Below are 24,761 nucleotides of genomic sequence, written 5' to 3'. Positions count from 1 at the left end.
AATAGAAGGCATGGGATGCTCAATTATTCATTTTCTGAATATTGTTTGCCATTGTGACATTTGCTAACAGATTACTTGCCTTATCCAGAACATTCAAATACCCATCAGCTCTTGCATCAAAGTCCAGCAAACATAATTAGTGGCTTTTGAGCTGCTGCATGAGAGTACTGCTCTTGCCTATAGCTACTGGGGCTCCTACAGCACTTACAGCCATGGTCCAACACACTTGCTTTCTCAGTTCCCCATTGAATAGACTTATCTGAGAATATTAACATTTCTGGAATATATGAAGAGCAAACACCCTTAATCAGTTGCCCAATTATATCTCCCCAAATGAAAGTCCCCATGTTGAGGCCAGACACAAATGTTGATCAGGTGCAAGATGGCAGCTATGTGGCTCAGATCAGAAAAGCTTGTTCAGAATGATAGGCATAGCATCCTTTTCAATGTATTAAAGCAGCTGCATCCTGCAGAAGGCTTGTATGGTTGCTTCAAAGCCTGCTTTTGGTGGTGTGTGTACTGTGGGACCAATGAGACAAAGAATCTGTACCCGCATACACAGTTCATGTACAAACACTGTGATCAGCCTTCAAGGCAGCTGCACTTCTGAAAGATGCAGCTGCTTTAATGTTTTGAGGATGCCTACTTTACTATCATTAACAAAAACAGCAAACTCCTCTTTCAATGTTTTTCACTGCCCTACTTTTAAAATAAAATAAAATAAAAAAATTAAGGGACACAATGGCTCAGTGGCTAAGACGCTGAGCTTGTCGATCAGAAAGGTTGGCAGTTTGGTGGTTCGAATCCCTAACACCGCATAATGGAGTGAGCTCTCATTACTTGTTCCAGCTTCTGCCAACCTAGCAGTTCGAAAGTATGTAAAAATGCAAGTAGAAAAATAGGGAACACTTTGGTGGGAAGGTAACAAGTTTCTGTGCACCTTTGGCATTTAGTCATGCCGGCCACATAACCACGGAGATGTCTTCCGACAGCACTGCTCTTCGGCTTTGTAACGGATATGAGCACCACCCACTAGAGCCAGAAATGACTAGTACGTATGTGCGAGGGAAACTTTTACCTTTACCTTTGCTTTTTAATAAAGTGGTCAAGTGCAAAAATGAAGAAGTCTGTTTTTCCCCCTCGCAAAAGATCTGAGAGCTAATTATATATCATCTGAAGAATGTACATAATTGAAGACAAATAATCTACGACTCATGGTCATATTCATGTCCCCCTGCATACTACCCTAAAATCCAAATGCTAATCTCTAATACATTTAAACAGTGTACCAAGATCCACCTTTCTTGTTCAGAATCTTAATAAGCCTTTGATCATTATGGTTCACTGAAATTTTAATTAGTAAAATGGTTAATAACTCTAATGATTATGATATATTATGTTAAGATATTGTTGAGGTAATTCCCCGTTAGGAGAATGAGCGCATACAGGGAGACGTATTTGAGAGTAGTGTTTGAATAATACACATACAGCACACAGATACACTGTACAGTAAATGTAGGTTTTTACTTCCAGAAACGTTAAGCAAAGTCCAAACAAGCAATCCAAAATCATTCACAGGTAAATCAGTCAGTTTTTTCCAATCCAAGGATAATTAAATAACAAAGTCCAGTGTCAAAAACAGTTCAGTATCAGACTTACATTAAATCCATGAATATCAGTCAATTAGGAAAAATGGAGGAACGGCAATACTTTCCAACAGAAGGAAACAGATACTCACTCAGACACACTCTCTTCTGAGACTAAGACTAAACAACCCAGGTTTCTGTCTCCATCTTATGGCCATTTGAGAAACCACACCTAATTACAGTTTTGCATTTTCTTACAGTTTTAAAATGTTTATCCTGGTTTATATATATCTAACCCAAATAGCTGTTAGGTGACTCATATTCCTAACAGATATGAATTAATAGGATGAAGAGAAATTAAGTACTTGTAACTACTGTATTTCTTCTACATTTCTTCTACAATTAATTTTCACCAAATATAGAATATTTGCATTTTATATTTACTATAAAAAGCAAATTTTTATAATTTGCAGGTTACAAGAGGAAGCTAATTAATGCAAATCCTTTAATATGTGCAAAGGAGTGTGAGGGAGGAATAGCATCAACAGCATATGTTCAGGATCCAGGAAATGTGTCTTCTTTGTTAAAAAACTAATATATATTATATTTGCAGGGTCAGGTTCAGTAAAGATGTACGTATACGGTAAAATTGGTATGTGTACAATTGTCCAATCCACATTTTCCTAATGGTAGCTATCCTTTGCCAATTGTTTTTATTTAATGGCAAACTGTACAGAAGTCTTGACCTAGAGTACACCGATTTATTTAAATAGGCTCAGCAACACATGTTAAGATTTAAGCCCATTTGGGGACAATGGATTTGCTTAATGATGATTCACTTCACAATTCCCATAAAAACAGTCATAAAATCAAATTAGGTCTCATGGTGCCCTGCTTAATGACTGCAACAACTGATGATGGAAATTCCAGACTCGGTTGTGGTCATTAAGTGAGGACTGTCTGTATCTCATTGGTTGGAACAGCTGGGAATACTTGAAGGCAAGACTTTTGAGGGATTGTCAAAATATGTGGCATGATGCAATTACTAAGGCTTATGCATTTGTGTCTGAGGCATATGTATGTAAGAGTGAAGTTTGCCTCTTAACATCATCACTATGACTTTTTCAGAACAGGGCACTCTTAATGATCACTAAAGTTTCTGATCAAACACTAGATGGCACCAGTGAAACTCAGAAAACTCTTCACTGCCCTATAACCATGGTTTGGCTTTTTATAACTTATATCTGATAACCCTATTTCAGAACCACTATGCTTTTTTCTATATCCTGAATTAATTGTCACTATGATAATTTGCAGAGCAACAGCCAAATCAAGCTCTTTTAGTAAAGGCGACAAGTCTTGAAGCACATTCAAGTCTTAAATGTTTGTCAATTAAATTTCTTGGAAATCTTTTTGTTGTTATCCTGGCTGCTCTTTTTCTTCTAATTTTACTAGTACAAAGCTGTTGCTTGTATTCATCTGGTGACTGCATCACAGTCCTCCAAGAGAATATGAAACCAGATGCCAATAAGTCCCTCCTCTTCCTCAACTAGGAATTTATTAGCAACAATGCCTTCTGTGTGGAAGAAATGGGCCATCAGCCTACTGAACGATGGCTTGCATCTCCCTGAGCTGTCTGCATCCAAGCTGATTCTCAGGGGAACAATCTGCAGCATTCAGAATCGAGGCCTGAGTTTTGCCAAACTTGTCTCGCTTTTTAAATCTTTGTACAGCACCCACGAAGCATTAGGCAGACAATACATAAGTATAAACATGATTGGCATCATGAATTAAGCATAAATAACTAAAGGTAAAAAAGGGCAGTTTGACTTACACATCAATGAGCAAGGGATACTTTTTTGACTCATCGAAATTTGGAGGCAATATCATCTGATACCAGTATGCTGAAAAATAGGAAAGCAAAACAAAAATATGAAACATTTTTCTGTCTCTGCACAGAGGTGGATTTATAAGCTGTACAGATGCAGATAGATAACTCAACAAGACGTCCATAACAAAGTACATTTATTGGTTCATCAGGTATCCTCATAACTCACATTTGTGACGAAGTTCTTCTTTAAGGACCAATCCTTTGTATATCTGCCTTGTAATAATAGATGGTTATCTCCTAACCCATCTCGTAGCGATAGAAAGCAGCTCCCATGAGTTAGGGAGTTCGGGCAAAAGTAAGGAAAACTTTGACAGCAGGGCTGTCAAATTCGTGGCCCATGGGCCGGATGTATCATGCGCTGGGCACGCCCGGTTTAGTGAAGGGAAAAAACCCATCGAGGGTCAATTCAGTGACCAATCAGGATTACAGATGTGGCCACGTGACATGAGCTGCATTTCCCAAGATACCTTTAACTACATTTACCATGATGCATTCCCTTAAGGGGACAGCTCATAATTCCTAAGTAACTATCCAATTCCCACAGACTGGCTGGGACAGCACAAAACATATGCATTAATATTTATAAAGAACATATGCAGAATTAGCTTGAACTAGGAAAGGCAGGGAGAGGGACAGGAACTGAAAAAGTTCTACAGCAGGGCTGTCAAATTCGTGGCCCACGGGCTGGATGCATCATGCGCCGGGCACGCCCGGTTTAGTGAAGGGGAAAAAAGTCCCAATACATCACATGATGCTGCTGTGACAACGCGAGTTTGACAGCCCCGTTCACAGGATCAAAATCTTGCACTTTAATAGGAAAAGTCTTCCAGCTGCAAACTTTTGCTAGATAAAATTGATTGCCATAATAGCTGGTGACGGTGTTAATTACAATAAAAGGAAATGCTTTATGAAATTGTGAACTAAAAATCCAGGGAAAACATGACCATAAAAACACTCCAAAGCACATTTAATAGTCAAATTAACCTCTGGTATAGTCTTACATCAGAACCAGCAACTGTGAATATTAATTTCAACTCCCCCAGTGAATAAGTGTGGACGCATCTTTATGGTGGAATAAGTTGCTAACTCCATAGTAAGCCTCGCATTTGCATCTCAGAATGAGGATGAACTATGGAAGAGGCATTATGTACTTCATTTTCCAGAGGTTGTTGGAACAAATTTAGAAAGGCTGAACTTAGAAAGTGCTGAGGCTTATGAGAGATCCCAAAACAACAAAAAGCTACATTAGAAATAGAAGTAAGGCCAGAGAAGAGATTGTAGATCTACTGTTATGAAAAATGAATAGGTTACAATGCAGAGAAGGCAGAGCTTTTAAAGTCCTATGTTACATTTATCTTTTCTCAGAAAGGAACAGGAACCTTAGCAGGTCATTGTCACACCATTGAGGACAGCCAAGGGACAGAATAGCAGAGCTAATAACTTAGTTAATTTAAACGATTTCAGATTTCCAGGGGCAAATAGATTACACCCCAAGGTACCGAAGAAGCATTAGCTGAGATTATTGAAAAATTGTTCTTGGTCATTTCTTCCAACCTCTGGAGGCCCGGCAAAGTCCCAGAAGATTGGAGTATAGCAAATGTAATCTCCATCTTCAAAAAGGAAAAGGAGGAGGACTCAAGAAGCTACAAGGCTGTCAACTTGATGTCTATACTGGGCAAGGCCTTTGAACAGATTATCAAGCAGCATGTGTGTGATCCCTACAACAATTAACAAAAGCCAGCATGTGCTTATTGAAAAACAAGTTGTGTCACGCTGACCTTATTTCCCTCTTTGAAAAATGTCTTAGTAAATACCTGGACCTCAGCAAATCTTCATAATATTCCCCTTGAGCTACATGTTACTACTGTGGAGGAATTCACAATTGGCTGAGCGGCTGCACTCAAAGTGCTCATTAATGGCTCCACTTCAGCTTAGAGGAAAGTACTGAATGGAGTGCCACTAGATTCTGTGCTATTCAACACTTTTATCAATGACTTGGATCAATGAGTGAGTTGAAAAGACACTAAATGACTCAGATGAATGAATGAGTTGAGAAGACACTGAATTAATATGCAGATGATAAAAAGCTGGGAACAGTAGTTAATATTTAAGTGGGGGTTAAAAAAGAAGGTTCAAAAGGTTCCAGCCATATATTTGTTTTCTTAAGTTTTCACGGGTATTTATATGTATGGTATTCAGCTTTGTTCGGGTATTTTCCCACGTCATTATAATTGTGCTTTTAAAGTTGTAGCAACCTTTCGGCAGAATCTCATCTGCCATCATCAGGCTTCTGTATAGTGTTCGTCTGTGAGTCAAACTTTCACAGCCGTTTCTGTTTTAAATTTGGTGCTAGCCTACTGCTGTGCCAGAATGTTTTTTTCTTCATCCTGATTGGTTGGGAGTCTTGGTCTGTGTTTATTGGTCTTGGAGTTTGCTGTGTTCTGCTTGATTGGTGTTTCTAATATCTTCTGTCTGTTTTGTAGCTTTTTTTGTCTTGATTGGCTGGCAACATTGTGTTTCCTGTATTGGAGGCTTTTAATGCAGCTTGGCTCCGGGTAAACGGATGGCTATCATTTATTAGGAAGCTAGGTTTCATCTGGGTGCCTGGTTGGGGTGTGTTTGAGCTGGAGGTATCAGGGGGATCTGTTTGTGCCCAGGTGTTTGCCTGGCTTGTGGTCTGGAGATTTTTTTTGTTTGAGAGTGCAGGTTTCAGATAATTGACAGTCTGGTGGAGTCATCTCTTCTATTCATGCTTTCAGGTCTTTTTCAATCTCTATGGCTTCTCTGATAATTCTGTAGCTGGGGTTTTCTATAGTGGCTAGGGTTTTGGTGCCATTGAAGTCGATGCTATGACCTGTGGCTTTCATGTCTTGGACTAGTGAGGAAGTGTCTTTCAGCTTTTTTACTGCATTTTTGTGTTCATCTAGGTGGGTACTTATTCTTCTATTGGTCTGTCCAATGTATGTGGCAGGGCATGATGCACAGGGGACTTCGTATATGCCTTGGTTTTCCAGGTCAATTTTATCTTTGGGGTTTCTTAGGATGGCTGCTATTTTTCTGTCTGTTTTGAAGGCAGTCTTGATGTGATGCCTGTGTAGTATCTTACTGATTTTGTCTGTAGTACCTCTTATGTAGGGCAGGACCTATGATACCTCCAGCTCAAACACACCCCAACCAGGCACCCAGATGAAACCTAGATTCCTAATAAATGATAGCCATCCATTTACTCGGAGCCAAGCCGCACTAAAAGCCTCCAATACAGGAAACACAATGTTGCCAGCCAATCAAGACAAAAAAAAAACGCTACAAAACAGACAGAAGATATTAGAAACACCAATCAAGCAGAACACAGCAAACTCCAAGGCCAATAAACACAGACCAAGACTCCCAACCAATCAGGATGAAGAAAAAAACATTCTGGCACAGCAGTAGGCTAGCACCAAATTTAAAACAGAAACGGCTGTGAAAGTCTGACTCATAGACGAACACTATACAGAAGCCTGATGATGGCAGATGAGATTCTGCCGAAACGTTGCTACAACTTTAAAAGCACAACTATAATGATGTGGGAAAATACCTGAACAAAGCTGAATACCATATATATATATGTGGATCTTTGGTTATTCGGGTTTTCTCCCGCGTAAGATTGGAAGTATCTAGGCAACGTTTCGATGAAGTCTCATTCATCATCTTCAGGCTTCTGTCTTCAGCTCTGTGCTTCTCAGAGTGATGTGAGCTTGCAGCTGCTTCTTCCTTTTAACTGCTAGTGGGGGTGTGACTTGATTGGGTGGGGGCTTGGCTGTGTTCTGATTGGGTGGGGGTGTGTTCTGATCGCTGTCTGGAGAGCCAAAACACAGACCACCCTCAAGACAGACACACACACCAACAAACTCAGAAAACTACAACAACGCCAGAAACCAACTTCTCCCCCCTCACAGCCACACATGAAACAAACAGTGCACAACATCTCAGACAAGATCCTCACGCGAAACCAAGGTCCTTTCAAAAGGATTCAACTTTGCTGTCGCTCCCAAACACATCCCCACAGAAACCATCATATGCGGAGTTGAAACCAGCCTGACCAAAACCAACCCTGATGATGCTAATAGAATCAGACTCGAAATCACCAACATCCTCTGCACTAGCAAACCACCCAAAAGCAACTTATCCAAAGAAGAACAAACTGCACTACGTAACCTGAAAGAAGACACCAGCATAATAATCCTACCAGCAGACAAGGGCAACGCCACAGTGGTTATGAACACATCTGACTACCAAACCAAGTTAACCAACCTACTCCTAGACCCCACATACAAACCCCTAAAGACAGACCCCACCACCTACCTAGAAAAAACCACCAGATCCAAAATAAAAGCCTCCCCATCAGTGAAGAAATCCAGCAAAGAATCATACCCAGAGAGAAATCATCCAGATGCCCTAAGCTTTATGGTCTCCCCAAGATACACAAAGAAGGAACTCCACTTAGACCAATAGTCAGCTCCATAGGCTCACCTCTACAAAACCTAGCCAAATTTCTCGCCAAACAACTACAGCCCTATGCAGAATCCATCAACTCACATGTAAGAAACTCATTCCAGTTCATCGAGATCATAAAGAAACAAAACTTACAACCCAGCGACCTACTAGTGAGCTTCGATGTCATATCCCTCTTCACCCAAGTGCCAATAAAAGAAGCCTTGACAGCCATCCAAAACAAATACAACCCCCCAGCACATCCTAGATCTGACCAACCACTGTCTATCCAATACATACTTCACCTACAATGGACAAAAATACAAACAAATAGAAGGAGCACCCATGGGATCACCCCTCTCACCTGTCATCGCAAACCTCTACATGGAACACAAGCTCTAGAAAAATATGATCACAAACCCAAACTCTGGCTCAGATACGTAGATGACACTTTCATAATCTGGCCACACGGGAAAGAAAAACTGAACAACTTCCTCACACACCTCAACAGCCTACACCCCAAAATACAATTCACCATGGAAACAGAAGCTAACAATCAACTTCCCTTCCTAGATGTCTTGGTATACAAAAACCCAATGGCTCCCTAGGACACACCATCTACCAGAAGAAAACACATACAAACCGCTATCTACATGCACTCTCACACCACCACCCAGCACAGATCAATTCCGTAGCTGAGACACTCATCTCCAGAACAAAATGCTTAGCTGATGAACAACACCTAAAAACCGAATTAAACACTCTCACCAACGTACTCACAGCCAATGGATTCCAAAGAAAGAAGATTACCCACCTAATCCAAAAAGAAACCCCAACCAAAATCCAAGACAGAGAACAAGAGAATGGCAAAGCCCTCCTCCCATATATAAAAGGCACTACAGACAAAATCAGCAAGATCCTCCAAAAACACAACATTAAAACAGCATTCTGCACAAACAGAAAAATATCCACCATCCTAAGAAACCCTAAAGACAAAATCGAGTTAGAAAACCAAAGAGTATACGAAATCCCTTGCACCACCTGCCCCACCACATACATTGGACAAACTAACAGAAGAATAAGTGCACGCATTGAAGAACATAAGAACTCAATCAAAAAGAAGAACCGACCTCTTCCTGGTCCAACACCTCAAAGCCACAGGACATGAGATTGACTTTAAAAATACCAGAACTATCGCCAAAACCGAACACTTCAACAACAGAATAATCAGAGAAGCCATAGAGATAGAAAAACGCCCACACAGCATGAATAAAAGAGATGACACCTCCCGCTTACCAGCCATTTGGAAACCCGCCCTCATGAACAGACGAGTACCTAACATGATGAATGACACCAGACCCACACCCACGAGGGTCACACAAGATGCCACCACCACACTTCCACGTAAAAGCAGACTCACACCCACACAGAAGATGAGACACGACCACAGACCAGAAGCCGCACTGCAGCTGCATCATTACCCACTTCAAACCCCTCTGAGCCATACATGAAGCGAACTGACCCCCACCATGAAGATGCGGCACGACCACGAACTCGAAGCCAAACAGCAAGATCACAGCTCACCAGCTCAAATCCCCAGTAACTAAGACCAACCTGAGCACAACCAAGCCCCCACCTGAACAGAACACACCTCCAGCCAATCAGAACATGGCCAACCCCCAACCAATCAGAACACAGCCAAGCCCCCACCCAATCAAGTCACACCCCACTAGCAGTTAAAAGGAAGAAGCAGCTGCAAGCTCACATCACTCTGAGAAGCACAGAGCTGAAGACAGAAGCCTGAAGATGATGAATGAGACTTCATCGAAACGTTGCCTAGATACTTCCAATCTTACGCGGGAGAAAACCCGAATAACCAAAGATCCACATACAAATACCCAGAGAACCTCAGAAAACAAATTATATATATATATATATATGTATATATGTATATATGTATATATGTATATGTATATATGAAAAGAAATGTAGAAAAGAAATGAAATGTAAAGAAATGTAAAGTTTTGCATTTGACTATTTTTTTAAAAAACTAAGCCACTAAGAATAAGGTGGGAGCTGGTTTGGTATACTGTAAAATGATCTGGGTATCCTGGTTGACCTAAGCTAACAGTATGATGCAGGTATGAAAAAGTAAATGCTCCATTGGGGTGCATTAACAGGAGCATAGAGTCCAGTTCATAGAAAGTAATTGTTTCAGTCCACTCTGCCTAGGTCAATATTTATGACCAAAATTGGATTTATGTATCCAATTCAGAGCACCACAGCTTCAAAAAGGATCATAACAAATTACAGTAAGTTTAGAGAAGAGCGATGAAGTCGTGGAAGGGTCTGGACAGCAAGTTATATTACAACAGTTGAAAGGATCTGGGTATGTTTACAAAAAAGATGATGATGGAGAAATATAATTACCATTCAAATATATGAAGTGGGAATGAACTTATTCTCTTTTGTCCCAGAGGACACGATCAGTACAAAGGGTTACAGAACTACAGAAAACTAAATCAGACTAGACATCATGAAACGCTTCCTGACACTAGGAGCGTCACAAGATTCTCCTTCACTCGAGGGTCTTCTAATGGAATTGTATGGTCAGAGATGCTATACTGGATCCTGCACTGTGCAGGAAGGATCTGTGGTCTCCTCCAACTCTCAGATTCTGTGATAATACATTAGATAATTAATTTTTCTGGACAATGAATGTAAAGGTTGAAATCTGTACACATTTCCATGTAAGGAGATGCCTTTGATTTCCATAACTTTCAGTGTTACACTCATTTAGTCATCTGAAGTCATCTGAAAGAATTGGCTGCAGAAAAGTACAGTTACCCCATATTAATCAAGGTTCACAAAAAGGATAGCTGTTGTGGCAGCTGAATAAGGGGACTAGAATGCAAAATTAGACCAGGTGCTACTGACTTGCACTGATCAGGCAAATGGAAAACTACACATAGGTAGTCCTTGCCTTACGACCACAACTGAGCCCAAAATTTCTGTTGCTAAGCAAGACAGTTGTTCAATTAGTTTTGTTCCATTTTACGACCACTCTTGCCACAATTGTTAGGTGAATCACTGCAATTGTTAAGTTAATAACATGGTTGTTAAATGAACCTGGCTTCCCCAATGACTTTGCTTGTCAGAAAGTCACAAAAGGTGATCACATGATCCTGGGACACTACAACCATCATAAATACTGTATATGCCGGGTTGCCAAGGGTCCAAATTTTGATCATGTGACTATGGCAAAATTGCAATGGTCGTAAGCACGAAAAACAGTCATAAGTCACTTTTTTCAGTGCTGTTCTAACTTCAGTCACTAAAAAGAATGGTTGATACTACCTGTATTTCCATTCATATAAAACATTGCAAAATTAGCAAAAAATAGGTGAGAACAATTTCAAGTAGACTTTCTCCAAATGCCAATTTCTCTTACAATCAGTTTTGTGTTGCATTATCACCTGGAAGGCATGGTGAAGAGAGAGAGAGAGAGAGAAAGAAAGAAAGGAGGGAGGGAGGGAGGGAGGGAGGGAGGGAGGAGGGAGGAAGGAAGGAAGGAAGGAAGGAAGGAAGGAAGGAAGGAAGGAAGGAAAGAAAGAAAGAAAGAAAGAAAGAAAGAAAGAAAGAAAGAAAGAAAGAAAGAAAGAAAGGAAGGAAGGAAGGAAGGAAGGAAGGAAGGAAGGAAGGAAGGAAGGAAGGAAAGAAAGAAAGAAAGAAAGAAAGAAAGAAAGAAAGAAAGAAAGAAAGAAAGAAAAAAAGGAAGGAAGGAAGGAAGGAAGGAAGGAAGGAAGGAAGGAAGGAAGGAAGGAAGGAAGGAAGGACATATCTTGAGGCCTTCCATCAGCTTGAAGGCTGCCCTGTGCTTTACACAACATGAAAAAGGTCAGACCAAACGCTGTTTGTTTCATACTTTATTCACTGATGTTTTAATTTTTCCCTTTAATTTTCTGTTTTGAATGATCACTAAATTATATTTTACTTTGGGGAGTGATGTTTGTGTTTCTGCTTTTTAAATACTTTATCAATAGAGGGTGCTATGACACTATTATTTTGGTTCATAGCCTCTCCTGCTGGTGAAAAAAATGCTGCCTCCTTTTTGAACAAAGGAAAGAAGGAAGTTGCTTTTTCTCATTATTCCAAAGTGAATGGTGGGGGAGAAAGGTGAAACCTTTTTTTTCTCATTACTAGCAGAAGCTATCAATTAAGAACAGAATTCTCTTTACTAAAGAAAAAACAACAACACTGCAAAGAAGTTGCACCCTTCCAATAGATGGGCTGGCTGGCTGAAAAGATGCTACAGGGTTGAAGGCAGTATGGGTTTTCTAAGAGAGTGAGTACACTGGGAAGAATCAGGTGGGACTGGGAAAAGACGATGTTTGAGGTGACAAGGACAAATTCCAGTAGAAAGATGGGGTGGGGAATAGGGGGAGAGGAAACCAAGCTGTTCGATGCATACAAAAAGAGAGTGGATAAGGAAGCATAGACAAAAAGGAGGGACAAGCAATATGTTGGGAAGGAAGGAAGGAAGGAAGGAAGGAAGGAAGGAAGGAAGGAAGGAAGGAAGGAAGGAGGGAGGGAGGGAGGAAGGAAGGAAGGAAGGAAGGAGGGAGGGAGGGAGGAGGGAGGAAGGAAGGAAGGAAGGAAGGAAGGAAGGAAGGAAGGAAGGAAGGAAAAGAAGGAAGGAAGGAAGGAAGGAAGGAAGGAAGGAAGGAGGGAGGGAGGGAGGGAGGGAGGAGTTTAATGGTTAAGGCATGAGGCTAGAATGTCCCACCTTAGCCAGCTGGGTAACTCTAGGCCAGTCACTCTCTCTCACCTTTACTCCCCTCAGAATAACAGGATCCTTGTTATTGTGGGGAAAATAAGAACAAGGAGAATGTGTTGGATATGTTCACTGTCTTGAGTTATTTGTAAAAAAAAAGGGGGGGGGGATAATTGTTGGAAAATAAAACCCACCCCTCTCCTAGAAAAATGAAATGTTTTAGGATATATTAAAAAGGGAGGGAGGGAGATTTGGAGATGGGTGAATGAAGCAACTTTGTAAGCACAACATTCAATTGCCTCACTCTCCCCTCTTCTGAATTAAGACAAATGTTTCGGAGCAATCATTACTCTTGTGTGCTGCTGGCAGTACAGACCTTCCCAGTCCAAAGTGCAAGCTGAAACTGACAGGTATCAGCATGGCAATAATCAGAATCACACTCAGGCTGCAGAAGTCATATCCTGAATCAGCACACCTGAAACAGTTTATAGCCTCCAAATGAAAGCAGGAATTCATGGAGGTATCAAGAAAAAGATAACCCTGCTTTCAGCAATGCTGTCTGAGCAAGCTGCTTGGTCTTCATCTACAAAGTCTCATATTAGACATTTTTAAACCTAATGGCTCCTTTCCTGTTATGAATCATAGGAGAAATTGTTTTTCTAAGGCATGGCTGATAATAATTAAATAATAATTATGAGCTGCAAAACATTTATGTCATTCAAAATTACGATTTCAAAAAACTGCAAATATACTGCTTCATTCAGTTTTTTTTAAAAAAATGATTTGTTTCATTTTGTTACAAAACTACATTTTGTTTGCAAACTTACTTTGTCCATGCAGAGTAATATTTCTCAGTCTTTTGCTGGGCATCTGAATTTCTTTCAATACATTTTTCAAATTATCATTATTTTCTAGGATCTTAATAGCTAGGATTAAAACAGATATATTTGATAAGTGAAAGAATTAAAACAACATGGAGAGCTGGTTTTAAAAATCAATTACATAGGGAATGGCACTCATCTTTTTTTAACTGAGGGAGCCATGGTCATGTGGCTAGCATGACTATATGCCATTACCTTCCCACCGAAGTAGTGTACCTACTTATCTATTTGCACTTGCTTGCTTTGGAATTGTTAGGTGATCAGGAACTGGGACAAGTAACGGGAGCTTATCCCCACTGTGTGGCACTCAGATCTCGAACCCAGGCTGTCTTCTTTAACTGCTAAGCTATTGTGCCTCCTATCTGGAAGTGGGACTTACTTCCTAGCAAACATGCGTAGGAGATGATTGATGAAAAAAAATTGCCTCTGATTTCAAACATTAATTACAAGCAGGGAAGGAAAAAGAAAAGCAAAAGACACACACATAAATCAACAGAAAGAACAATCGAGATTCTTTTCCACAAATATATTTCTTTTCATACCAACTGGAGTGTTTCTCAACAATGCTGTAACATTCAAGATCTAAGTAGCACCAGCTCAAAAATATGAGCTCAGCTGGCAACAATCTCATCTTGTCAGAGTTGCTACACACAGAAGGGACTTTTTTTTTAGAAAAAAAAAAAAATCACAGACTCTTGTCCTAGGTCTGTACCCTTTTGCCAACTATTATTGGAAATTTGATCTCCTTGCAAGTATGCGTGCACATACACAGTACACACACACACACACACAAACTCTTATCATTTTTTTTCATCAAGTTATATAAATGATAATGACATATTAGGTTGATGCCTTTAACACAAAGGTTACAGCTTCTTAGTAATGAATCTCATTCTACCTCAGGGATCTACTTCTAAATAGTGTGCGTTACACAAATAAAATCAAGCTTTCTTAAATTGGTGCCCTGCAGACATGTTAGGCTAGCAGTCCCATTGTTAACAGCCAAACAGCAATTTGAATTGGTTTCAGGTGTGATGGGAACTGAAGTCCATCACATGTACTGCACCCAACTGGGGGAGGTCACTGAATTACATCACCAAAACGTAATCTCATGCACTCATACCAGAAATAAAGCTAATTATGTATAATTGATTTTACTGCAAGATATGTATGGACAAAATGTTACAAACTCTAAATCATAAATATCCCAGAGTAGACATGCATTCACATTGTTCTAATCAGGGGGGGAAAATTAAAAAATACCTTTGTCTGTTTTGCTGTTTTGCAAGGTGAAGTAGGGCATGCCAGGACCTGTTATTCACAGAGTGTTAAAAAAATCCAATTAATTAAGCTAACTTTTCACTGAATTTGATTTTATTCCAGTTATTGCTATTGTTTCTTTGTCAATGTGTTTTGACCGAGTTTTTCTTATTTTTTGCATTTTATTCTGCGTTTTCTTTCTTTGCAGCTTTGGATTTAGTGGAAAGATTATTTAATCAGGTGCCACATGTAATCCATAAATATATTTAAAATAAATGAACACTGTAAATAAAAATTACATTCAATTGAATCAATTAATACCACTTGTTATACTAATTTTATGATTTTGGAATAAGCTGGTCACTTGTATATCTTTTTTTCCTGTTCGACAACACATAATTCTGTCAACAAAAATGCTTTTTCTTCAACAATTTAATACCAATTGTCATATCAGTCAATTAATTGGAAATTGGAGGGAAGGGTTTTTTGTCTTTCTGTTCTGACCAGCCTAAAATTCATTTTCTTCTTCACATCTGTTTTATGGATGTCCAAAGTACAGTGTAGTTATTAGAGGTTTTCTAGTCCAACTTCCTGCTCAAGTAGGAATCACACTATATCATTTCAGACAAATGAAAATGTTCAGTCATTTTTTTAAAAAAAACCTCCAGTGATCCAGCAACTTGCCAATCTTGATTGGCTGCTTATGGATCCCCTCTGTCATCACATCAGGAAACAAGGGGGACTCCCTGCTGCCTTTAAAAGTCCTCACAGCACTAAGAGGAGAAGGAAGGAGAGGTGAGCAGTTGTCAGGGGCTCCTTGCACTCTGCAGCTGTTCAGGGAGAAGAGAATGGATGCTCTGGGAAATGTGAGAGGCAACAGAGGCAGCACATTCCAAGAAATGTGGTTAGGGGAGGAACATGTCTCCTAATAGTATGTGGGTGGAAAGTCATCTCCACTAAAGTATCAGGAACAGGATTGTACTCCTCCTGAAACATTTGCAGCTGCCCTCGGCTGCTTATTGCTGAGGCAAAGGAGCTGCCATATTCTCAGTATAGCTTTCCCTCCAGGGATCTTCCACACTGAGCATAGTGGGTAGAGTAGCATTGGCCTAGTGCTAGAGTAGCATTGGCCTAACTCATTCCAATATTATTCCCCCCCCCCCCCCACACACACACATACACAGTTCAAATAACTGGTCCCTGCTTTCCTCTCTCCACAAACAATAGTCCTACAAAATATATGGGGATGGTCAATATCATTTTACTTCTTTAGTGGTAAATATTCAGGCATACTGGCTTCCTTTAAGGAGATAAATTCTGCCAAATTGCAGATGATCAGGTTCAAGAGTTTTATACTGTCATTCAACAGCAGCCAAACCAACTGCTCCTGTTCTGGTTCATGTGGCCAGATAAGCAACCAAAGTGGAATGGAAGAAAAGTAGTTTTTCTAGTAGGTCTTTAAAAATAAATTTATGTTTCATGATGCACTGTGATACTCCTCATTTTTAAACCAGTGGAAACTTTTACATCAGTGTATAAGAAGAGCATAATTGCAGCCCATCCTTTAGTTCTCATAATGCTTCCAGTGATAACTAGAAGAAGGGAGACCGAGCTTCAAACCTTCCCTTGACCTTGAAACTCACAGGCTGACTTTGGATCAATCCCTTTCTCTCAGCCCAATTTCTCTCACAAAATTGTTCCTCTGAGGTTAATATGTTTTAACAGCATCATCCGTCTTGACTTCTTAAAGGAAAAGCAGGAATAAAAATGCAATTAAAAAAAAAGCCAAATGGTGATGGCTGTGACCCAGGTATCCTCTGAAATACCTGAAAAAGTTTGTGCTTATAAACCATCCAAACAACAATAATTCTTTGAATCATGGATTGGAGAAGCATCATGTAAATATGAGGATCTTAAAGATTAAGTTGCATTTCTGTAAGGATGGGAGGGGGGATCTGTAATACTTGCCGTAACAATTTAGTTTATAATATCTTGCATCTGTGCTGAAGGATACAGAGAAATACTGACATGCTTCCTCATTTGGATCACAAGTGATACATGTTTTTTTCAAGTCATGTTTTAAGTCCACTCTGTAAAAATGAGGGAAAGAGAAAAGTAGAAGAAATGTGTATTCTATTGCACATCATAAAGGCACACACCACTACAAAAATGTTTGATTTCAACAGGACCGTTCCTTAGGGTTTTTTTTTTCTTTGCATCCTTATGATTGCCAGAATAATTTATATTTGTGTGCACCAATGCTTCATGTTTTGTTTTATATGCTGACAATGTCATGGTTTACATCTTGAGTTTTCTAAACAGTTTTCCAACAATTCACCTTTATACACAATTTTTGCCTCTGTTACCCTGAGGGTGTTTTCTTTGCAAACTAATTTGAACAGTTGCCTTCATGTAATTACTTAATTCAGATTTCTCTTCTTTTTTTTCTTCAGTTGTCTACTTTACCTGCAGTAAAGCAAGAGCTCCAGTGTTTTAGTGCTAAATATTGTCAATCAATACCATTCCATGGATTCATCATTCCATAAATTCATTATTAGTTTTTCTCATCTAAATAATTCAATTCAAGTTGTGTCCAATTTACTCTACCAGCAGCATACTTGTTTCGCCCATCAGTTTATGACACTGCTACCCTTCAAAAAGACCTCAACTATGTATCAGAATGGTCAAACAAATGGCAACTTCAAATCTCAACAAATAAATGCTCTGTCTTACATATTGGCAAAAAAAATCAGAAAATAAAATACAAGCTGAATAGTCAAGACCTTGTTGATGATCCAAACCCTGTCAAGGACCTTGGAATACTCATCTCCAATGATCTAAGTGCTAGAGTCCACTGCAACTACATAGCCAAGAAGGCATTAAGAGTTGTTAACCTAATCCTACGTAGCCTTTTCTCTGGTAATATCAAACTACTAACGAGAGCATACAAAACATTTGCTAGGCCAATACTTGAATACAGCTCATCAGTCTGGAACCCGCATTACGTATCTGATATTAACACAGTTGAGAAAGTCCAGAAATATTTCACAAGAAGAGTTATCCACTCCTCTACTCGTTGCAGAATACCTTATGCCACCAGACTTGAAATTCTAGACCTAGAAAACCTAGAACTATGCCGCCTTCGGTCCAATCTAAGTATAGTATATAAAATCATACATTGCAATGTCCTACCAGTCAATGAATACTTCAGCTTCAACCATAACAATACAAGAGCACACAATAGATACAAACTCAAGGTAAACCACACCAAACTTGATTGCAGAAAATACGACTTCAGCAACAGAGGGATCAGTGTCTGGAATACACTACCTGACTCTGTGGTTCCTTCCCCAAACCCCAAAAACTTTAACCTTAGACTGTCTACTATTGACCTCACCCCTTTCCTAAGAGGTCTGTAGGGGGTGTGCATAAGCGTCCCTGTCCTATTGTTTCTTTTTTATTTTTCTTATATGTATCCATTTCATATATCCATAACTATGTTTATACTTATACCTGTTATCTTATAATTGCTTGACAAAATAAAATAAATAAATAAATAAATAAATTTAATTTTGAATTTATAATTTTTATATCAGCATTATCATCCTTGCATTAGGGTACTATTTATTTGATTTTTATCCCATATTTATTATTGTTTAATAACTACGGTAACTCAAGGCAGCAAACAAACCTAATATTCCTTCTTCCTCTTATCCCTCCCCCCAACAATAACCATGAAAGAGATATACTGTCCCAGTCATGCATAAGGTGGGGCTAAAACTCAGTCTCCTGGTTCCTAAGCTAGCATTTTAACCATTAGAGCAAACTGGAGGAAGGCAATTCAAAAATGTGAAAAATAAATAAAGATATATGCTATGTATGCTCTTTATAGCAGAACCATAATAAAAAAGCATCTTACTTATAAAGATGTCTTCCTCCTGGTCTACCATCAAATTCATTACTAATAAAGTATCTGTGAAATAAGCAAATGGGTTTTTGATGGATTAATTCATGAACTTGATAATCATTTAGATTATTGTAATAAAAATCACCTAGGACAATAATACAGAAGTAGCTATAAAAGGTTAAATGGTTAAATAATAAAGTTCATTTCTACATGAGTCTCTAAACTGGAAAAGACATTATGTTACCACAAAAAATGGAAAGTATATCATTATACAGAAAGTAATAGGCAAAGGAGAAAGTTTATTGTAAGGTGAGTTTTAAATTTTGTAAGCCATTCAAGGGTCACTGGGCAGCAATATAAATGTGTTAAATAAAGGAGAAACAAGTGCACTAATTACTTAATAGACAACTGCCAGCATAGGTCTGTAATTCTGAATTTCCATTTTTCCACTGAACTTGTGGAGTACTTTTAGAGAATATATTAGGTATTTAGCAGCTATAATAAATAAATATTAAATCAAAGGAATGTATTCAAAAATTTTAATGTGCTTTCTGTAGAACATATCATCAAGAGAAAATATAATAGGTGACTAGCTTGTGGGAAACAAATTGATGAAACACTCCAGGACTTATTTCTTAAATACCATAGCTACAATCTGTTGCTGACTTTGTTTAGATTTGTATGCAATGGGGGAGGGGTTTAGCATGTTTATATTACATTGCATTTTATTCTTGCTTTGTATTACATCTACATTTTATATTTGTGCTTCTGTATATATTTGTTATACTTATTTGATGATGCAGTGTTGCATTTTCTTATTGCATTCTAATAAAGAGAAAGTACTAACAGTGGGTCCTATGTAAGGAAAGCAGACAATGGAGGAAAGAGAATATATTTTCCTAATCATGGATAGAAGACAATGTACCTCAATGCCATTCTATTGTAGAATATTACTCATTGAGCATGGATTATTTTGACAGATAGGCTCCCAGTTCAACTAAAATTAGTGGCACTTGGGTCTTGCAAAAATCTTAAAGCTTAAATTAGTATGATTAATTTGTCACATAGAATTCAGTGGGATGTAAAAAGAAACTTGCCTTAATAAGATTGGGATAGAAGATTTATATCTGAAAAATCATGAGATTTTGGCTTATCAAAAAGACATAAAGGAAAGGAAAGTCAGCACACTCGGTATGGCAAGGGAGCATAAATAGTAAAGACAAGGGAGCATAACATTGCCATGCAAAAGTTCTTATGCTAAGCTTTCATCCAGTCTCAATTTTAATACAACAGACAAAACCAGAACAAACAGAAAAGGCTATTTCTAGAAAGGGATGATTTATGCATTTGCATGAACACACATATTCAAAAGTTATCAATGGATACTTACAGGGTGTTATTTGTTACAGCAGCTATACTGATTACTTCCCATTTTCCACTTGTAATAGGTTTAACATTCTAAGTATAAAGATTAGATAAAATATGAATCTCCATAAATATAAGGTTACACATACATACACAAAACAATGTCTGTAGCAAACTCTGATAACTCCAAACTAACAACATTATCACAAAATTGCTGCCATTATGTCTTATGCAAGTACATAAGCCATGGCACTGAATGATGACATCACACAGGTTTGCTCCTCCTTATGAACAACCCTGCACAAACATAAAGAAACATGCACAAATAATCATTACTTACGCCTGTGCTATCAGTGTAGTGAATATGATTATATCCTTGTGAATCACTGATAATTTTATAGTAGCTAATTTTATCAGAAGCAAAGTAAGGTTCCGATGGCTGAAACTGCAAAAAAGAACAATAACATGTTTATAGATGTAATGATTAGTAAGTATTCTATTTCATAGGTTTATTAATTTTAACCTCTCAGAAAAATACGTAGATGATCACATTTTTGTTTAGGGATTAAAAAACAAATTATTTTCCAAAGGTCAAGTTATTCCTAATGTTTTCAAAATAAATGAAACAAAGCAATAGGTTTCTACTGTTTTTACAGGACTCTTCAATATGAAACATTAGCAAATTGCAGTTACTTAGCTCTTTAACAATTCATTTTTCTTTACTTTTTATTTTCTTTTGTTGTTTTTGTAATATAAAAAATGGAAGGTAATTAAAAAGGAAATTATAATTTATGATTTGTCGACATACAGACTTTTGAATATTTACAAAACAATAAATAGTTTGAAGGAAGCAAAGAGATGCAAACATTCTAGCTCTACCCAATTTTGTGTTTCAAGTTCTGATACCTGAAAGTTTACAACCACTGAAATTTAACCAAAAGATTCAGTTCAACTGTTTTATACTGAGCATGTTTACTTATGTTACTCTGCTGAGAAGGCTGGCTTGTCCAGTCGCTCTTCTGTAAACTGAATATATCATTGATTTAATACTATTCTGCAATTCCGTACATTCAACAGAAATCTTGGAGAGTTGGATCAATGATCTTCAGCCTTTTTTGGCACAAAACCTAGTTGTTCAATATTTTTATATCTGCAGAAAGTACACTGTACTACGCAAAGAAATTGTCACTTTTTCTAATTTTTAAATCGTTACTGTTGTTAAGTTGCTAGATTTTGGTACAGTCAATCATTAATTATATTTATTAATGTTAGGTTTTAAGTAAAATTTTCTAAATAGTATATTAACAAATCTCAAGGAAATGAATTTGTTATTCACAGAAACCTATTTACAAAACAAATGAAATTATATTTGAAATGGCATAAATGAGTCTATGTGAAAGATTTAGGATTTCGAACTTCCTCACTCAGAAACCTTCTTTGGTTTACCCTAGACAACACCAAAAAGACCCTGCCAGAAGTCTTTTGCCTCTCAGTTACCAATGCCACAAGGTCCTTTACCTGTCACTCCCCTAACCATGATCTCTCAAGATTAGGCTCCCATTGTCTTACAGCTTTCTGATAGGTAAAAGTAAAACAATTCTATAATGCACATAAAATTGTTTTGTAGTACAAAAACATGATTAGGATTTAGTTTCTCCCCCCCTTTGAAAGACAGTTCAATTACAAATGAATATTTACAAATATGTAAATTTGAATAATAATAAAAATAAATAAACAACAAAATCACATTGTATTTTAAAAAATGACTCAAAAATATATTTTTATCTCAGGAATGGGGAGATTTTCAAGTTACACATCAGCTCCCAAGAAATTAACAAAGAAAAAAAAATTCAACTCAATCTGATATTGCGCAAAATGTCCACATGTCCACAAAAATGGAAGTAAAAGAGAACAAGATTTAATACACACAGACAAAAGAAATCAAATTCTAATGCAGTATCTATTGAGGGCAGTTCCCTATTTCAAAGAAATAACTTGAATTCTGAAACGAAGTCCTATTATTTTGTCCTTACACAGTCCCCACTTCTTAAGGTAATTCTAGTTGTTAATCAAAATATCAAAATTCAGAAATTCCTTGGTATTCAGAGTGGTGTGCAGGCTGCAGTGCTACAGGGCTGTTCGAAACAATATTAAACTAATGTCTCTCTTATTTTTCATTTCATTTAGTGCTTGATATTCTTTACCAAGAGAACAACTGTTAGGGTTTCAATTTAGTATGGTGAGATTTATTTATTTATTTATTTATTTGATTTGCCAATTGTTTACAAGATAATAAGTATAAGTGTATACATAGTTGTGAATACATGAAATGGGTACATATAAGAAAAATAAAAGAATAAGAGAAACAATAGGACAGGGACGGTAGGCACGTTGGTGCGCTTATGCATGCCCCCTACAGACCTCTTAGGAAAGGGGTGAGGTCAATAGTAGACAGTCTAAGGTTAAAGTTTTTGGGGTTTGGGGAAGAAACTACAGAGTCGGGTAGAGTATTCCAGACATTGACCACTCTATTGCTGAAGTCGTATTTCCTGCAATCAAGTTTGGTGCGGTTAACTTTGAGTTTGTATCTATTGTGTGCTCTTGTGTTGTTATGGTTGAAGCTGAAGTATTCATTGACAGGTAGGACATTGCAATGTATGATTTTATATACCATGCTTAAATCAGACCGAAGACGGCGTAATTCAAGGTTTTCTAGTTCTAGAATTTCAAGTCTGGTGGCATAAGGTATTCTACAACGAGTAGAGGAGTGGAGAACTCTTCTTGTGACTCTTTCTGCTTTCTTTTTAAAAAAAGATTATGACTGCACTTAAACTGTCTCAATAATGTATGAATTGGGGAAATTAGCATTAACCACAATCATTGACATCTTGTTCTACCAGTGGTGTAAATAAACTTCTCAGTTGAAACTGGTTGTGTATTTGTCATCCTCTTGACACATTTATATCACATAGCTTGAATGGCTTAATCACTCACACAGCAATCTTCAAATTGATTAGCTCACAAAATTGAGTCAGGGGGCCAATTCTAAGTTACCTTCAAGTGTCTCTATGTCAGCAGTTTTAAGTTTGTCTTTAGAAAACTTTTAGGAATTGACATATTTTTTTCTGGAAGACATTTTGCCTGAGGAAAGCTATTTTGTTGATAAATGCAGAGAACATTTTTGCAACCATCTTACCATCTTACTTGAAGTTACTTGAATTTAAATTACTTGAATTTAATCTCATTAAATATTCCAACTGAGTAAAAACCATCTTTTTCACGCTTCATAATTTACTACAGACAACAAATTTATTTCAGTACAGTAGAACGCTAATATCCATTTGAATAACTCCACAAAACATGTCAAGCAATTACCTTTAAAAAGCCATTAACATCCTCATAAAATCACCAGTGAACAAATTGCTCACTGTTATCTTATTGGAGCTATTGGAACAATAGTTCATTCTTGGAATTGAGTTTGTTCTTATTTATTGCATTCAACAACAATATTTAGAGTGTCATATACACTTAATCTTAAATACTTGGTAAAGAGATGAAATACAACTGAATAAAAAAAATCTATTGGAATATCTTTCTTCAAAAATGCCATACTATTATTATTGTAATCCATCTATCAGTATTCAAATGGGGGGACAATATACATATTTGTCTTTTTGTCTTTTTAATGAACATTTTTAAATGTTTTGTTTAGTTTAATTTTGTCTTTCTAAAAATTTTTTAATTTTTTAAAAATAAAAAAAAAGTTTTTTCTTGTAACGAATAAGCATTATAGCATCCATTTCCACTAGTTGGCTAGCATTGATGGGAGTTGGAGATGTAGCTCAACAACACGAAGAGAGGTTCATGTCCATCCAAATTATTTTATTCCTGGTTCTACCCATTTTTGATTCTATCCCAATCAAATTTTTAGGGACATTTAAAACAAGGGATGTTTCAGGTAATCTGTCTTATAGAGTAATAAGATGGCTTGTATTTTCTTGATGCAACTGACTTATTTGAGCACATAAACCATAGTGGAACAAGTATGACAATAATAATGTTAACCTATTTTTTCCTATTTTATAGTAGTTTTATACTCCTCCTTTTTTTCTTTCCTTTCTTTTTGCTTCACTGTTCACACACCATAAACAATCTGCTTATCACGTTGCTTCCTGAGATTTTATCATGTAGAGCTAAAATGTGTTAGCTATATTAAGGTCTTTCTTTTCTGATCAGGTTTGACAGCAGAAAATACTAACTTCCCTTATTTTGCAGGGTAGGTCTATATTTGATGCTTTTTTTAAATCATGACTTTTTTAAGCAAATGATAAAGGGGAAAAAAGCATTATTCTTACATATAGATTCAGTGGTGTTATTGTACAACTCCTTGTTCCTATAAACCTGTTCCCAACTATTCATTTTACAACCTTGATTTACAACCATTTGTTTAGTGACCATCCAGAGTTACAATAGCACTGAAATAAGTCACTTTTGATTGGTTTTCACACTTACAACCATTGCAGCATCTCCATGATCACATGACCAAAATTCAGGTGCTTGGCTACTGGCATGTATTTATGATGGTTGCACTGTCCAGTGGTGATATTCAATTTTTTTTTACTAC

At 37.5% G+C, this 24,761-nt stretch overlaps 1 protein-coding gene across 1 annotated transcript in view; it reads right to left on the bottom strand.

The window, feature by feature from the left end:
• DPP4 (dipeptidyl peptidase 4) overlaps positions 1-24,761 on the bottom strand; it is a 76,885-nt gene that overhangs the window by 20,766 nt on the left and 31,358 nt on the right. Inside the window, exons 13-19 of the mRNA XM_026674536.2 lie at positions 20,478-20,582; positions 20,163-20,230; positions 18,785-18,838; positions 16,834-16,955; positions 14,869-14,916; positions 13,552-13,650; positions 3,421-3,490 (exon numbers count right to left, since the gene is read on the bottom strand). Coding sequence (XP_026530321.1) covers positions 3,421-3,490; positions 13,552-13,650; positions 14,869-14,916; positions 16,834-16,955; positions 18,785-18,838; positions 20,163-20,230; positions 20,478-20,582 — 566 coding nt within the window. The remainder of the gene's footprint in view (positions 1-3,420; positions 3,491-13,551; positions 13,651-14,868; positions 14,917-16,833; positions 16,956-18,784; positions 18,839-20,162; positions 20,231-20,477; positions 20,583-24,761) is intronic.

Source organism: Notechis scutatus, chromosome 1 (genome assembly GCF_049901735.1).
Source record: "Notechis scutatus isolate UNSWTSFEM ecotype Mainland chromosome 1, rNotScu1.2, whole genome shotgun sequence".
Taxonomy (NCBI): Eukaryota; Metazoa; Chordata; class Lepidosauria; order Squamata; family Elapidae; genus Notechis; species Notechis scutatus.
The sequence above is the reverse complement of the archived record's forward strand: the minus strand, read 5'-3'. Positions and strand labels throughout refer to the sequence as shown.